Genomic DNA, 17,065 nt, shown 5'->3' with positions numbered 1-17,065 from the left:
TGATTCTGGACACTGAAAATTATAAGGTAGCAGATATTGAAAATTCCAAAAATTTAGCCCTTCATACAAAAAACATTTTGATGCAGTTTAAAAAGACAATACCACAAAGAATATATGAGAAAATATAAAATGAAATCAAATCAACAGGAATAAAATATTCAGCCAATAAAATTAACAAAAACGAAAATGCTACGTCTCACAAAACCAAGTAATAATGATCGATTACAGTAGGATATTCAAAATATCAACAATAAAAAAAATAGAATAATGTAATGAAAGAATGATCGATCCAGAAGGAATAAACACTAATAAAAAACTCAAGACGAAGAAAAAATAAACATGAAAGAATATATAAGATATATTTTCATTTATTATCAATGATTATACTGAAAATGTATGAGGCAAAAAGTAACAGCGTCAGAAGTGAAACTTTTTATGTTATTCGAAACTGTCAATGAATATGCTACAAAATTGTGGAATGAAGAATTTGGGTTAATCTGTTCTTTTTATTGATTTTCATTATAAATCATTTCCATTATAGTTTCAAGTCAGTTTTACTTAACTGTAATGTATTTTTTTGCATACTCATTGACAGTTTTCGAATAACATAAAAAGTTTCACTTCTGCCACTCTTATTTTTCTACTGACGCATACATTTTTATTCAAGAAGAACAAATCAATATTACTGTTTTTTTTCCTACTGAAAATGCGTTCTTTTTCTACGCATATTCTTTGATCATAACATTTTTATAGTTTTTATCTTGAAAATCGAAAACTTCATCCTTATTCGCGTTAAACTTCGCCATTATTAACTAAGTGTTCCAGTTCGTAACAGTGCGAGACTAAACGACATCAACCAAAACGTATACGCATAATTGTATAAAAGCAGTGGCGCGACATCAAAGAATCCATATTCTCAACATGTATTGTATAGAGATGGGAATTTCTACCCACGCATCTGCCAGTTTGTAAATAGCAAACCAGGTTTTGATTATTTTCAAGGATATTACCACTATGTACATGAATTCCAAAGAAGTCGACTACCGTCCAGGCAAATATAATTCAATATTCGTCACGGCATGTACCTAGGGAAGTTATTTTTTCTCTTCAAACGAATATGGTTTGTTATTTCCACACAGGAAGAAATACGTACAAGCAGAAATTCATATATTTGTCCATTATACTATTTGGAATTTTTGCTCCGCCACTAATCCACTTATAAAAATCGGCAAAGCCACAATTTTTATATATATTTTCAGTATACTCTCCATTAATGTTAACCATCGAAATCGGTCTAGCATTTCTTCTTCGTCTGTAAATAAAGATTATCTTCAACTACTTGTCTAATAGTTACATGTCTATCTTACAACACGCGTTCGTGGACTATTTTAACATTTTCTTGTGTAGCAGCGGTGTGTACAAGGCTCTCAACCACATTTAAATTCACTACACCACCTTGTCACTACCTCATATGATACTGCCACTAATTTATTCACCAAATGTTTATGCATTTGCGTTAATGTCAACTCTTCTAGACGCAAGTATTTAAGAACCGCGCTGTGCTCGTCAAGAATCATTTTAATATTTGTGACTTGATTCCCATGGAACCGTTATTTTGCTCTATCGAAGGTTCGTGGATAATATGCTCTAAATTACCAATACTAATGCCGAAATGTACCAAAGATTCAGCTTAAAAAATTATTGCTGGCGTTAGTATCATAAGTAGAACCAATATGTTCTCGGAGGAAGAAGGACAATTTTAATGGTAACGAAAGCTTCGGATATTTTGATTTGTTTATAAAAGCGAAAAATACTACATTCAAAAGAGAATGCTTCACTATAAGCAGCTGTCATTCAAAGAAGTTTGGCTCTTACTTGTGTTATACTACCCTATCTTGTAAGTGGCTTATTAAAATTGAAAAATCTGAAGTTATTTATCGTTCTTTTAATAAAACATCTACTTGCAGTCTCTCTGTATAAAGTTGGACGTGTTTTTTACGTAAATATTACAAAATTTTTAAAAAATAGCCTTTTCAAATTCTCGTAGGGAAATTTTAACAATGTGGGGCAATTAAAATGTTTTAATAATTGACTGGAAAAATTTATCCTTTTACCTACAAACAATGATTCAATAATTGAGGATTTCACAGTAACGAACGTCATATTTGTAATAAAAACTTTCTAACAGTTGAATTAATAACTTTATTGCAACAAAACAAAAACATTTCACGGAAACAACACAAATCATGCTTATATTCAGACAGGTCGACAATATTTTTTCAGCGAATGCTATATTTGCTACAAAGTCCAATACCATGTTATTTTGGCGCTTCATTTCCGCATTAACAAGGATTTGAAAATTAAATGCCCGTTTATTTTTATGGTAGTTTTTATTATGTAACACATTCTGCGGCCAAAAGTAAACGAATACCTCAATTCTGGTGATATATTTTTAGTATCATACTGAACGGTTCATTGGAAATCCCGAGCGTGGTATTTTTCCTTCTATAAACGAGTTTTTTATCAGTTGTGTAAATTTTTATTATAGATATTAAAAATAAAAGCATTTATATTATATATGAAATAATTTTTTATATTGGTTTATATCAAAATTTGAAATTATACTATATAATGTTATCAAACTACGCAGAAAGTTGGCAAGCAATACCAATGTATTCATCGTTTGGGAATCAATTGTTTAAGAATCTTTTCAAAAAACATTAGATTCAATATTCTAAAGAATCGATACGCTTAATTTTCCTATCAAGCGTCAATTTGGATTTTAAATTTTTGAAGTTGATGAATCTAGTGTTTTTTAAAAATATATTACAAAATTGTATTTGTATAATTAAACTGATTGTTGAGTTGTGGTATTTTTTGTCATATTTGTGACTTTTTATTCTATTTTTCAAGTATTGACTTGTTTGGCCAATATATGTGGCTTCGCAGTTATTAAAAAGAATTTTGTAAACAATATTGCTCTTTTTTTATTTTGATGTTATTGGTTTTATCATAGAAAAGTGTTTTGACAATAAGTTATTGGGTTTGTTACAAATTTTCAAATCACATTTCTCGAATAAATGTTGGAATTGTTGTGACAGATCATTTATGAAGGGAAGAGATATAAATTTTTGATTATTATTTTTATTACTATTATGTGAGTTAAAACTTACAAGAATTAACAAAATTTAAAACCACCGCAAATCTCAATTAATTATTTTTCCAACGATTAATACATGTATATGTAGCAGCTATCAATCAAATTATTTGTAATTGTATTAAAATTTACAAAATAGAGCTGTGCACTTTACTTAACTTATTAATTAATATTATCTTATTAATTTATATCGGTCTTTAAAAAATTATTAATTATAAAAGAAACTTATTTTAAACCAGAAAAGATCTAAAATCAAAAGCAATTAAAAGAATAAACATATTAAAAGGTCTAAGAAATTAAAGAAATTGTTATCTTGAAACTAAATAGTGAGACATTTTCTCTAGTTTACTTTGACTCATATTGTTTCAAATTTTATATTGTTTTTATTTCCAATAAGGGTTGTAGTAGTCTCCACTTCCCGTTGCTCGAGGGTGTCTGGTTACTAGTGACATTTGAGAAATGTGAAATATACCTGTGGTCTCGTAGATTTTTGTAAATGTGATAGAAATAAGGTATTAATTGGTTCTGAGTAGTTTTGCTTATGTAAATTCCTTTGAATGAAGTTGATATCAAATACACTGCTAACACTCGGTCTCCAGCTTCAATGTATATGATATGATTTTAATTTTTTCTCAATTTATTTAGATGAAAAGAGAAGGGTAAGATAGCTTTTTATTTATAGGTAAACTATTTGATATTCTTGAAATGCATTAATGGAGTTAGCAAGCGATATTTTCGTTTGTCAGATTTTTTTACATACCACTAAATCCTACAATGTTTCTTTATTAAAGACGTTCAGAAGTTTATTGGAACCAATTTTCTCAATATTTCAGAGTTGGGTATATTCATCATTTCAAAATGTATTTAATATTATTATTGGATATCTTTTTTTTAATACTAAATAATTAAATTCTAAGCAAGGTATCGTTATGTTTTAATTCCACGACTTACACGGCTCTTTCCTAATACAATTCAATTATTTGTATTATAATGTATGTGAACAGAGTTTACTAATATCTAATTAATTCATCATTTTATTTCTTTCAGGCTCCTTATATTATTTACGTAGAAGTAATTGAAGTGGATGATTTAGAAAGTTCTCCTGTGCCGCAGAAAATAATGCCAACATTGAGGCACACAAAATCTGAAGAAAATCTAAAACATGAAACTATCTCCCTTTCAGCTTTCAGCATGTGTGGAGGTTGTTATGATGATTTAGATCCTGACTGGAGTCAAGAAGATGATGAAATTTCACAACAGGTAAACGTTTTGTTGTTTTCTTTGGTATCTTCTTAATGGTCTGTTATTTAATAACATCATTAATATGATTTATTAAGAGAAAAATACAATGGTACAACTAGTAGCCATTACTCCTCGAGATATTTACCTTGACTGGCATTAAATAACATTTTATTAGAGAATGTTTCACATATATAATCGTTGTAGAGAATACCAGTTATATAGAGGAATAAAATAAACAAACATAAATGATTTACATTTTGTTTTTAATTTGTAAAAACACATTTTTTTAAACTGTGTATACACTAAAGTCAGACATTTTGATGTCATTTAGTCTGGAATTAATAATTTATTGGAACAATTATATATCTTAACAAAGAATATGTAGAGAAATACTGATTTTAACTCATTAAAAAAAATTTGTTTGTCATTTTTTCCATATTTAAACATGTTCAAACATCCAAATTTCTTAGTTTGCACATAGATTAACGACTTCCTAGATACACATTTTATGCGGATTTGGTCAGTTCAGTATCTGATAAAAATAAAATCTATCAATGTCTCCAGCATCCCTATTTCATTTATTTCATCCAAATTTGAAAACTTTTTATTAGTAGTGTTATAAAACACTATTAAATTTAATTTTAATTCAAATCATTACTTATCCATTTGTTCTTTCAGAACGAATATATTTATAGAAAAATTTTTGTTAATTTGGAACTTGTAAATATATTTACCTCAAATTATCAGAAAAATTAAGCTAAAAAATGTAAGATTAGATCTAGATTTGTTTCAATTCAATATTAAAATAATGAAATTTGTTACATAGTTCATTTAACTAGATGGTTTTACCAGGAGCACCCGCGTCCAAACTACTGACAATTTAAAAACTTTACATATATATGTCTAAACATTTCTAGTAAGTAGTATAGCACAACATTTAATAAAACGTCGCTCAAGGCTATTCCTATCTTTTGTCCTCATGAGACATTTCAGGAATAAACGTTCTGGTTTTTTTATTGCCTGTTATTAGGCAACTGATAGTTATTAATAATATATTAGCAATATAAATTTCACAACTTTGCTGCTCTGTATAGATAGAGAAATCTATGAAAGAATTGAATTGAATACTTAGCGATTTGTTACCTAGTCTTTACAATTATTTATGTAAGAAATTCAACTTAATTTTTCTTTTCAGTACACTCAAATAAGAAAATCAATAGACCGAGATACTATCTCACAAATGAGTCAAGAATCTAGCGACTCTAGAGAACCGCCAATGTCCATTCCAGCCAGTGAAATTCGAAGACGATTATCTGACTTCTTTCATGAGGAAAAAAGTAAACAATTTACACATGATCCAGAAGATCCTTCTGCTGCAGTACTGAAAGAACCCTGGCAGGTAATTATAGGATTCTTCTTTCGGATTCATCAATGTGTTTGATATAAAAATACAATGTATACAAAAAATTTTACTAAGTACGTATATCTTTGGGTTGAACGAAGCTTATTAACCCCTACTATACTAAGGAATCGCATGGAAAAATTTGCTGGTGTCCAGTGAAAAAGTTTCCATACCTTACTTGGGTGTATTGGTAAAGATTGGGCAATATCTTTGGATTTGTGTTGTTTCATTTCTCATATATATAAAATGAATGGTTTTGACGTATAGTCTGGTTTTGAATCTTACAATCTTAGATGGTGCTCTTTGTACAATTTGCTTGCACAACTCCACAAGCCTTGCCCAAAGTCCAAGTGGGAATGATTATTGTAGTGTATTGTAAAATTTCTTAACTTCCTTGTAGCCAATTTAGATATTTCATTTATGTCAGTGAATATAAAATTTTCTACTAATAATGAAACATTGAGGTTACAAAACTAGATGTTTGATAAAGGCATTTAAAGCACTGCATATCTAGTGGGAACCTGAGACTACTATTTTCTACCATTCTAGTTTCAGATTCTTAGTTTCTCGAAATATTTCTTTGTATATATCTTCTTTCCTCACGTTCCTTTGTTTTTAATTTTTTTTATGAACTCTTTAAGATTGCATTGTGGCAATATGTTTTACTCATGTTATTTTTTAACAGATTTGTACTTTTCTCTGTGTGCTTTTCAGTGATATATTCACTACTGAAGTACATGTAATTCATTTATATTGCTAAACTAGTTTCATACAGTCGGAGCATGACTTCAAATTTATTTCTCTTTAACAATTTATAAAACAAGTTTCATTTGTCTTGGAATAATAGACGTACTTCCATGACATTTATGTTATATGTTATTGCCTATTACATTTCTTTTCTATTTTATAACTAAAATTATGTTATTATTACCAGCTATAAAACTAATGGTCACAAGTAATAATTGACTCACCACATAGCTACTCTTATCAAAATCAATAAACAAAAAATTGATATTGCTTTTTACTTTTAATTACAAAGTAATAATTTATATTAAATGAATTGTTTCTCAACTACTGTTAGTAATTTGAAATCGTAATATTGTGTGTTTCATAAAATAAAGAATGAGTGTTTTTCAGGATAAAGAACAGAGAATTAGAGAAAGTTCTCCATATGGCTATCTATCAACTTGGAAATTATTATCTGTCATTGTAAAATGCGGAGACGATTTAAGGCAAGAACTAATGGCTTCCCAAATATTAGAGACTTTTCAGAAAATCTGGGAAATGGAGCATGTTCCACTTTGGTTGCATCCATATAGGTAAAATTATTATTTCATATATTCATAATCAAAAATATCATTATATATAATTTTCCTTACAATCTACTTTGTTGTGCAAAATGTGTCGTAAAAATGAAATTTTAATTCTATATCAAAATGGAAACAAAACTGTTAATTGCTAAAACAATAGTAAAAAGTTTTGTTGCTACCTTGATACATTTTTGACTTCATATCTCAACAATATCTGTTTATCTCAATTTGTTATATTCTATGTAATTGTTGCAGATAATTTCTAGATATCTGTTTATAATTTGGTGTAAAGTCATTTAATCATTCGAGTCCAGTCAACATATCTACTAAGCATGACTATAGAAAGCATGGAATTTATCTTTTATGAGATTTCAAATCACTACTGTTATCTTTTATATTTATCTGGAATAATATATTGTCCTCTAATGTGAAATTTCTTGTTATTTTGATCAATTATTCATGGATAGAACTTACAAATTCTTCTGTTTACAAAAATGTAGTTTGATCTAAAAACGATTTATTTGATACTTTGAAAACACCTAACTTATTTTTCATTATCTGTCTGGATTTCCAGATTCACTACTGTTTAAATATATGTTTATTTTAGTAGTTGAAAACCGCCTTTGTATCTAAGACTTTAAAATAAAGGCACGTGCTTGGTATTATTATTGTTTTTATTATTATATTCATTCTTTTTTTATAATAGTGTATAATGATGATATTAATATGTATGCCTTTCATTTGCAGAATATTGTGTTTGTCAGATGATAGTGGCCTGATAGAACCAATATTGAACACAGTTTCTCTTCATCAAGTGAAGAAACATTGTCAATTATCACTCCTTCAATACTTCATCAATGAATTTGGACCTATAACTTCAGAAGAATTTCTTACAGCTCAGAAGAATTTTGTACAAAGTTGTGCTGCTTACTGCCTCATATGTTACCTAATACAAGTGAAAGACAGGTAATTGTCGAGTTTTATTATTTATCCTTATTAAATAATCGCTAATTTGATATCTTGTTGATTGTGAGGAAAATTTTATAGATAGAAATCCAGATTAAATATTTAATAGAATTATAGTTCAAGCATAGTACTTAACTTATTTATATTGTGTAAAGAAGAAAGACTTCAATTATAATTATAACCAATGCCATGCACTCAAATAGCGCATATGCATCTGCCTTGTAATATATTTATTGGTGAGGCTACTCAGAATAGGGAGAGGTGGTGTTATTTGTCTATTGGTATACGCATACATACATATATGTATGATAATGAAATGAAATGGCATGATATAAAATTAGATTTTGTTTATTTTGTACAAAAGATTTAATATGGATATTATTTTTCTCTATGCATAAATCTGTAATTTTCGACCGTTTACACCATCTGTTGTGCATACATATTTTTGTTATAAAATAAATGTAGTAGATTCAACTTGTGCGACAATTGTAACCGTAAATGCGACTCGGAAAACTTTTTTTAATGTATTGAATACATGCAGCATACAGAAAAAATCTATGAGAATCTTATAAAAACCAATGTCTTCTTCTCATTTAACTTAATGAGCTTATTGGCATTAAACAAGCTGACTGTCTTTAACATTTAACCATCTAATTTTTTCTCTTCTTGTACTCAACCCAAGAGGTCAACCTTGCTTGTGAGTTAATGTCACCCCGAGGGACCCCTAGGTGTGAAACATTTACCCTTAACCTATCCTACCAATTTGATACTGACAACATGCATGGTGATTTTGGATGGGTTAGATTCAGTTCAGTTGGTATCAAATCTGACATCCTTAATATATTTAACACTATAGCTCGTGGCTAAATGGACAATGTTCCTTTGGCCAAAAAAAAACACATATTGTAATGTGAATATTTCGTAATATACCAACAGCATGGAGACCATCAATCAAAGTTGTCACTGTAAACTGTTACTTGTTTATCATGTCTACAGAAGTTAGCTATAGCTTTGTGTTGAACATTTGTTGATGCTTTTATATCATCAAGTCGGCATCAAGAACTACAAAGCTTATGCTCATTACTGTCAAGATCTTGTATTAACTTTAACACTTTCAGTTCTCTTTTACCTGAGTTGATAGTTGTAATACAGATGTAATGTTTGGTGGTAAGAGTAAAGATTAATGTGGATGCATTTTCTTTGTCCATATTCTTCTGGCTTCTTTCATTTAAAAAAATTGTCATAAAGGGTTTACATTTTTTCTGTTTCTTCACAAATTACTTAAATTATCGAGTGTAATATATCATATTCTTAAGCCAAATCTCTATAAAACGTGAAAGTAATGGGAAGATTATTCTCACATCGATCTTCTATTTTTTCTTTCAATTACTGTATCCAATAGACTGTATCCTTCAACCATAAAAAAGAAAGATTTTTTTCACGTTGATCTGTTCTATCCTTTATACTTTTGATCCCAATGCATACTGAATACACTGTTTACACCAACACTCACAATTACACTGTCTTATGCGCGTTTTGACAACCAAGTTATCATTTAGTTTACCTTCAGTCCCTGAAGTTAACTGAAAACTTGGTTATCGAAACGTGCATCAGACAATGTAATTGTGAGTGGTGGTATAAACAGTATATTCAGTATGAATATCACCAGTGGTTCCAGAAATTCCAACTTAATGCTAATGCAGTTATTGACTGTATTTTTTATTTTAAATGGCAGAATTCTATGTTTTGGAAATATGGATATAATTTTTTTTGTGATTTCATTGTATAGTGTTTCAAATACTTACTACTTACTAATCCTTAGTATTACCCATTTTTTGTATATATGGAATATTTAACAATACATGTATTATTTGTTTTAGACACAATGGTAACATATTATTGAAAAGTGATGGTCATTTGATACATATAGATTTTGGTTTCATTTTGTCCACATCGCCGAAAAATCTCGGCTTCGAAAAGTCTCCCTTCAAGTTAACACCAGAATTTGTTGAGATAATGGGTGGTGAAAATTCCGATATGTTCGAGTACTTCAAAATTTTAATTCTTCAGGGTTTGATAGCGGCAAGAAAACATCATGGAATGATTGTTACCTTAGTTGAAATTATGAGATCAGGTAAATATTAAATACTATCTGTAGATGTGGGTAATTGAGCTTATCTACTTCTGTGTTTTCCAACTATTTGTATTTTAATGTGCCATAACAAGATTATTTTTTAGATTATATCTGTGACTAATCTACACAAATAATTTTAAAGTATATTTAATCTTTTATTTCAGGCTCTCAACTACCATGTTTTAAATCAGGAGCGTCAACCTTACAAAATCTTAAGAATCGTTTTCATATGAATATGACGGAAGAACAACTTCGTCTGGAGGTCAATCGCATGGTAGAAGGCAGTATCCATTCACTGTCCACTAAACTGTACGACGGCTTCCAGTATTTTACCAACGGTATTCTCTAACTGTGCCACGATTTCATTATCTAGTTGGCAATTTGTTTTTAGATGATTCAACTGTACAGAGTGTCGTTTTGTTCACACATACATTTTTAACGATTTAATTAAATATTTTATTACTTTATCTTTAATTTAATACTACTTTGAGAACCCTATGTTCTCCGACGTGCTGCATACTGTCATAAAGGACCAATTGTTTGTTTCAATTAATTTATAATTGATTCCAATGCACAACTTTAAATTAAGTTTTATTACTCAATTATATATATTTACAAATTTAATATTTCATTGGAATCATTTTAAAATTGATTAAGATAACATTTTAGCAATGAATTAAAGATTGATGTAATATTAATGAAACTTTAATACATTATAGTTCAATGCAGAAAATTCCTTATTATAGGAAATGAAATTTATTATTGTGCTTCAAGATAAAATTTTATTTTGCAGAAACTGATTTAAAAATAGCTATATCTTGCAAAAGTGTTAAAACTTAACATTGTTACATTACCAGTTTTTTACATCCTCATCACATTCAATCTACAGAAGTTGTTGACTACCAATTTGTATTGAGAAAAAAAAACTATTGAGATAAAAGTTTAACTGCTTACTGTTGCCACTTCTTTCTTTTGGTTTTTTATTTGATCCAAGCTTCGGAAATTATAACCTAATCTATGAATACTCCTTAGAACTTCTGAAAAGCTAGTTAAATATCAAAAAAAATTGTTCTTCATTGAAATCGAGTCTGTTTGATCAATCCATTCCAAGCATTTTCAAACAAAAAGCAATCTTGCATTTCTTCTTCTTTTAAGAGACAATAAATTACTATAAAATTTTCTAATTATAATTCATTAATATAAATGTCTCTCAACTTATTAAAGATGCTCTTGTAGCAAAACTACCGCTCAGTTATAGAGGTGGAGATCAACAAGAAACATTCTCTATTTACGAATTGAATTGAGAAACATAAATTGTAAATGATACTTTACTCTAAAAAATGTTATTCTTCAGTTTTAGAGTTTGAATTCAAATTATGAAATTGTTGATGTTGCTTTATATGAATATAAATCCAGGCAACTACATTACTGATGATTCTTCAAGTTATAATCAATAATTTTAACTTTACTAATTCATATTATTTCATATTCATATATATACTAATTCATAAAACTTAATTTGAAACTACTATTATTAAATTGAGAATTTGTTACTTTTTTTAATTTGTATGTTCTAATATATAGTTGTATATCCAGGTCTTTTTAAACTATTTTTATTCTATTTTCTGTTACTCTTGTGAAGATTTCGTCACTGTCGCCCAAATTTTACTTTTTTTTGTTCTGTTAGGTATCCAAAATTCCTATGTAAATATTGGAGTTTGTCATAAAATTGTTTTGATTATTAGTAGTTTCGCCTCAAGGTGTAATCCGGTTTGTTTTAAATACGTTCTTATTTATATCGCCATCTTGCTTTTAATTTTTTTGTATTACTGTTTGATTTGTTCCAGTATTTCTGTATTAATTCTAATATTCATCTTTACCTAATCCTCCTCAATTACAAATATATTTTTTTATTTAATTTCATTCCTATGTTTATAACTGCTGCATTTTACACACATTTTTACAAAATGTTTTCGTGAAGCTATTGAATGCATCATTTTATATTGTTCCTGAAGAAGAAAGCTTAGACTTTTCCATTCTTAATACTATATTTTCAGTAGATCCTGCAGAGATTTGATTTCTTATAACTATATCATAGTTGTTTTCATAATTTACTGTATTATCTATCTATCTATCTATCTATCTATTTTTTCGCTACTAATATTTTATAAAATTTCTCTCTGGTTCTCTACCATAGTCTGTTTCTAAGTTTTAGAAAGCAATACACCTTATAACATGTATATCACATCTCTTTATATTTTTGCATTGCTTAAGATACATTGGAACATATTTAGAGGAATTGAATGTATCTGATTTTTATTCATGGAGTAGTGCAGTTTCACAATGTTGGTCAATACATTACGACATGGGATGTAAAAAGCATAAATTACTGTGTATTTTGTATAAAAAAGACAGTACTAAGATATAATAGTTGGCAATATAAACTTTAAAAAATTGCACACATAGAAATAACTCATGAAAATACAAAAACAACAATAGAAATAAATGAGAATTTGAGCTCTACTTACAACTTGATAATTTTTTTTCATTAATAAAAGCTTATAATTCAGTTTTTGTCGCAAACTCGTCTTAATTTTAGATCTCTTTTTTTTACCTACTTTAGAAACAAATTTTCAATCAGAAGAGATCTAAAATAAAGACGGTTTTGCAAAAAATCATATAAAAGGGCCTAAGAAATTCAGCTTTTTTCCAATTTTCTATTTTGCATCACTTAGAAAGTGTGGTTATTCCTTTTTTTGTCTTAACAATACATCTTTTACCTTTTAGAATTCTAGACATTTCCTGCTCATTACTTATATTTCTTTATCAATAATCAACTCAATTTGACTAAAAGTCGATGTTAAATATATCAAAATAATCTTATTAATCACACATTTGTTCAACGCAAATACTTCCTCTGTTTATGTAACCGCGATATCATAACGGAAATCGTTACAGTAGTCTTATATATAACGTTTTGTTTTAAGCAGCTAAATAAGTGTATTTAAGGGTGAAAATTTTGGTTGAGAATAGGTGAGTTTCATAACCCTCATATATTATAGTATTACTTTATTTTCAAAATGATGGTTTATGTGTTAATAAGTATTAAATATATTTTGACAATCCTACAGTAGCTTCTAAAATAATATAATCATTTGTTCAATTGCAAATGTTGCCTGTCTACGTTGAACTTTATGAATTTTTATTTGTGTTGTTGCGTTTTCGAATATTCTTCAAATTGTAATTTGCTTCACCTTGACCCAAATTGGGCATTGCAAAGTTGTGGAATTATTCTATCCTTATTCATCAATCAGATTTTCTTCTTATACAATTTGTATGGCAAAAGTTATTCAGTCTATTTACAACCCAAAACCCAGATTTAAGCTTTTTTAATGCATTTGAGAATTTGTCTTCAGTGTAATATGAGTAACAACTAATTAACTAATTTCATATTTTAAATACCTACGAACAACGTTTTTACGGGTTGTTAATATTAATATTTTAATGACGAAAGAACTCTTGTCCTATTAATTTTTTTATGTAGATTAAGATTCTATTCAATTTATACTACCTTTGAAAACAAAGCTAACAAGTATATTGTAATATTTGTAAGTTGTAGACATTAAGAGTGGTTGATTTATAAATGTAGTTATTTTTCTTGGGATGCTTTAATGAATCTAATGGTTATTTTATTTTGGTAATTCACTATATACATTACCATATCCATGCTGTTACTATCGAAATTAACAAACAATTTTGAGTGGTTTCTGCAAAATAATAAAAGCACAATTCTTAGTGTTAAAATTGAAGTCTGTCGATAAATTTGATTTTTCAAAATCTCACTACAACTTTGTTGAAGTTATAACTGTAGGTATGACTACTTGAGATCGTCTCACTAGTTACATATTATTGTTATTAAGATGCTCAAAGTTTAAAAAATCATTAGTAAAAAATGTATCAACGGAATTATGAATTTTTTATTGATGATATAATGGCGTTTTATAATATATACAGTGTTAAAACAAATTATGAAATAAAATTAATTTTGGCGATATTTTAGATAATTTCAAAAATAATTTGATTGTTTTATTACAATGTCAAATATTAATGCAATAAAAATTCGCCAAAATTTTACGGATACGACGTGGTTTCAAAAATTTTAAGTGAGAATTAAACAATAAAAGATCCATTGTTCATGAATTCTGTTTTTTCTTCCTAAATTTTAAACAGACTCTTTTGCAAGCAACAGCGTCACTCAAATGGTTTGGTTTCAAATTAATGTAATGGCTTATAGTCGCTATTTACCACATTCAAACAAATGTCACACAACAATATACCCCATATAGGTAGAAAACTATTCGAGTACTACTGGTTTATCCTGACATAGAGTAAATAATTATTATTAGATGCACTTCAAATGATTCAAAATGCGAACATTACTTATATTACGGTAGTCAGTTATCACTAATAGAGTAATCCACTATGGTCATTTGTCAAATGTATCAAGATCTAACTCATGAAACATTTTAAACAAATAAAAAAATAATGATGATGCCCATTTATCATTTATATCAAATTACAAATTGTACTTTATCGTAATTCAAATTACAGTTGAGCTGAAAAAAAATTTAATTAAAATTTTATCAGTTCCGCTTTATTTCAAGACCTCTGCTTATTCTCCTCTCTGCTTTCCATATTGTCTTAGCTTGTCCATTTTCTTATTTTTAAGAACTTTGGCTTTCGCTGTTTGACAGCAGTAGTTAAGTTTCCTCTATAAATTCTATTGTGGATTGTATGTCAAGCTATTTTTATCTTTATTTCTCATTTTACCTTTCTTCAACTCTACCGCTTCATAAGTGCTTTATCTTCACCCATGTTTTAATTTAATATTTTTCTATTAGAAACCAAGCTTCATATCCAAACAAATGATTTGATCTATATATAGTTTTTAATGGGTTTGTTTTGGATATTCAAAAATTTGTAAAAATAACATTTTAATATGTTATTGAGCACTAATTAAAATAATCCAACAAACAAGATTATGGATTTTTTTTTTCATATTTTTCTTTCAAAATATATTCATTATTTGGACTACCAAATAATTTAAAAATATAGAGTGATTTAATTATTACAATTAATACTGTATAGGTTCAAATTTTTTTGAATGTATAATTAAAATTAAAATAACGCCAAAATAAACAAAATACTAATGTTAATAGGGTATTCACATAAATAATTAATTAATATATTTATAATCTATATGGGCTGCGTGTACATAAACTTTTTAAATATAATGTGTATATTTTAATTAAGTGCATAAAAATACTCAAGTCAATTTTTCATACTAAATGCAAAAACTTTTCGAGGCCAAATATGTAAAAAAGTGAACGTTTTTTATGTATTTTATTTTGTTAAATATAATTTTTAAAATATTAGATATATTTATTTCTACATTTAATTTTAAGCATTGTGGATTTAAAACAGTGGTTATATCTTATATTTGAGATTTATTGATATTAATATAAAACTGTATAAATAAAACATTCCAAAAAATTCTGAAAATGTTTTATTTCAAATGAGATAACCTTATCACACTAAAACTGACACACAAAGTGTATTGTCAAATGATCACATAGAAACTAAACATTAATTATTTATGTGAGACTACTAAGAATTCGAGATCTAATAACTATAATTGACCCACATCTTCAAGGATCGTTTTATGTAGATCTACCCATGGAAAAACTTTAAGCAAGTGATTGCAGATGTTTCTACTTTTTACACCTCAATGATATGTCGCTCCAGATATCTTCTGTTAACATTTTTATAATATATCAACCCTAAGTCCTCATAAAAATATAAACTGCGAATATTTACAGGATAAATTTGAAGAAATAAATAGGAATTGCATAGAAATAATTTGGAATAATTACGGGATTCATTCTATTGAAAGATTTTTTGATTATGTACCAAGTTGTAACAAAAGAAAATAAATTAGAACTTAAACTCTACGACATTTAACTTTATGTGAAAGCATTTCTTGTATCCATGAATCACAGACAGGAAGTTAGTAGTTCTTACTAATTCTGCAATCAAAGCCATTCAAAACAGACTAAAGATGGGTATGCAGGGTGTTTAGGGACTCGATGCAAAAATTCGGGAGTGAGTAGATGAAATGAAAATAATGCTGCGACAAAAAAAATTCTCATACGACTCCTCGCTTCTGAGTTATAGGCATGTAAAGTTGCATTAAATATATTTTTTTAATTATACATTTGAACATTATGAATTTTTAATGGATGATTACGTATGTCCATGTAGTGTTTTTCACGGAATAAATAATTCTATAATACTATCTGAATGCTTATGGACAGCTCATGCCCAATAGTTGACAATCCGTAACTTTTACAGGGACAGCCTTTACAATCTAAAGATAGCAAAAATGAATTATTCAATCGATTTTTGAACAAAAAGGTACTCTTTCTTTATCTCCATAAAATCTATGGCTTAGGAGATATGTAGATTTTTAGATCGTTGTACATGCCAAGGAAACCTTTCGCCATAGAGAGCTATTTTGAAGAAAATGATCATAAATTGTAATTATTTATTAAAAATACGTAAATTAAGTGAGCTAGTTTCCATTATTTTTTATGAAATGATGTTTTAGGAAGTGTCTTACCAATGAAAGCTGGCAAAGGTCAACCACGAACTATACAAACACCAGCTTTAGAGAAAAATACATTAGTTGCTAATTCCACAATTAGCGAACGCAAAATATCACTACAATGTAACTTATCAACGACAACTAATCATAGGATTCTCCAGGGGCAACTACTTTACCCCTTTCACATCCA

At 28.1% G+C, this 17,065-nt stretch overlaps 1 protein-coding gene across 1 annotated transcript in view; it reads left to right on the top strand.

Moving 5' to 3' along the window:
- The window catches only part of LOC130902350 (phosphatidylinositol 4-kinase beta), a 77,573-nt gene extending 61,800 nt beyond the window's left edge, over window positions 1-15,773 (top strand). The window contains exons 6-11 of the mRNA XM_057814441.1: window positions 4,205-4,417; window positions 5,595-5,798; window positions 6,939-7,120; window positions 7,859-8,077; window positions 9,958-10,211; window positions 10,376-15,773. Coding sequence (XP_057670424.1) covers window positions 4,205-4,417; window positions 5,595-5,798; window positions 6,939-7,120; window positions 7,859-8,077; window positions 9,958-10,211; window positions 10,376-10,560 — 1,257 coding nt within the window. The 3' untranslated portion in view covers window positions 10,561-15,773. The remainder of the gene's footprint in view (window positions 1-4,204; window positions 4,418-5,594; window positions 5,799-6,938; window positions 7,121-7,858; window positions 8,078-9,957; window positions 10,212-10,375) is intronic.
- The last annotated feature ends 1,292 nt before the right edge of the window (window positions 15,774-17,065 follow it).

This window comes from Diorhabda carinulata, chromosome X (assembly GCF_026250575.1).
Source record: "Diorhabda carinulata isolate Delta chromosome X, icDioCari1.1, whole genome shotgun sequence".
NCBI classification, from domain to species: Eukaryota; Metazoa; Arthropoda; class Insecta; order Coleoptera; family Chrysomelidae; genus Diorhabda; species Diorhabda carinulata.
The sequence above is the reverse complement of the archived record's forward strand: the minus strand, read 5'-3'. Positions and strand labels throughout refer to the sequence as shown.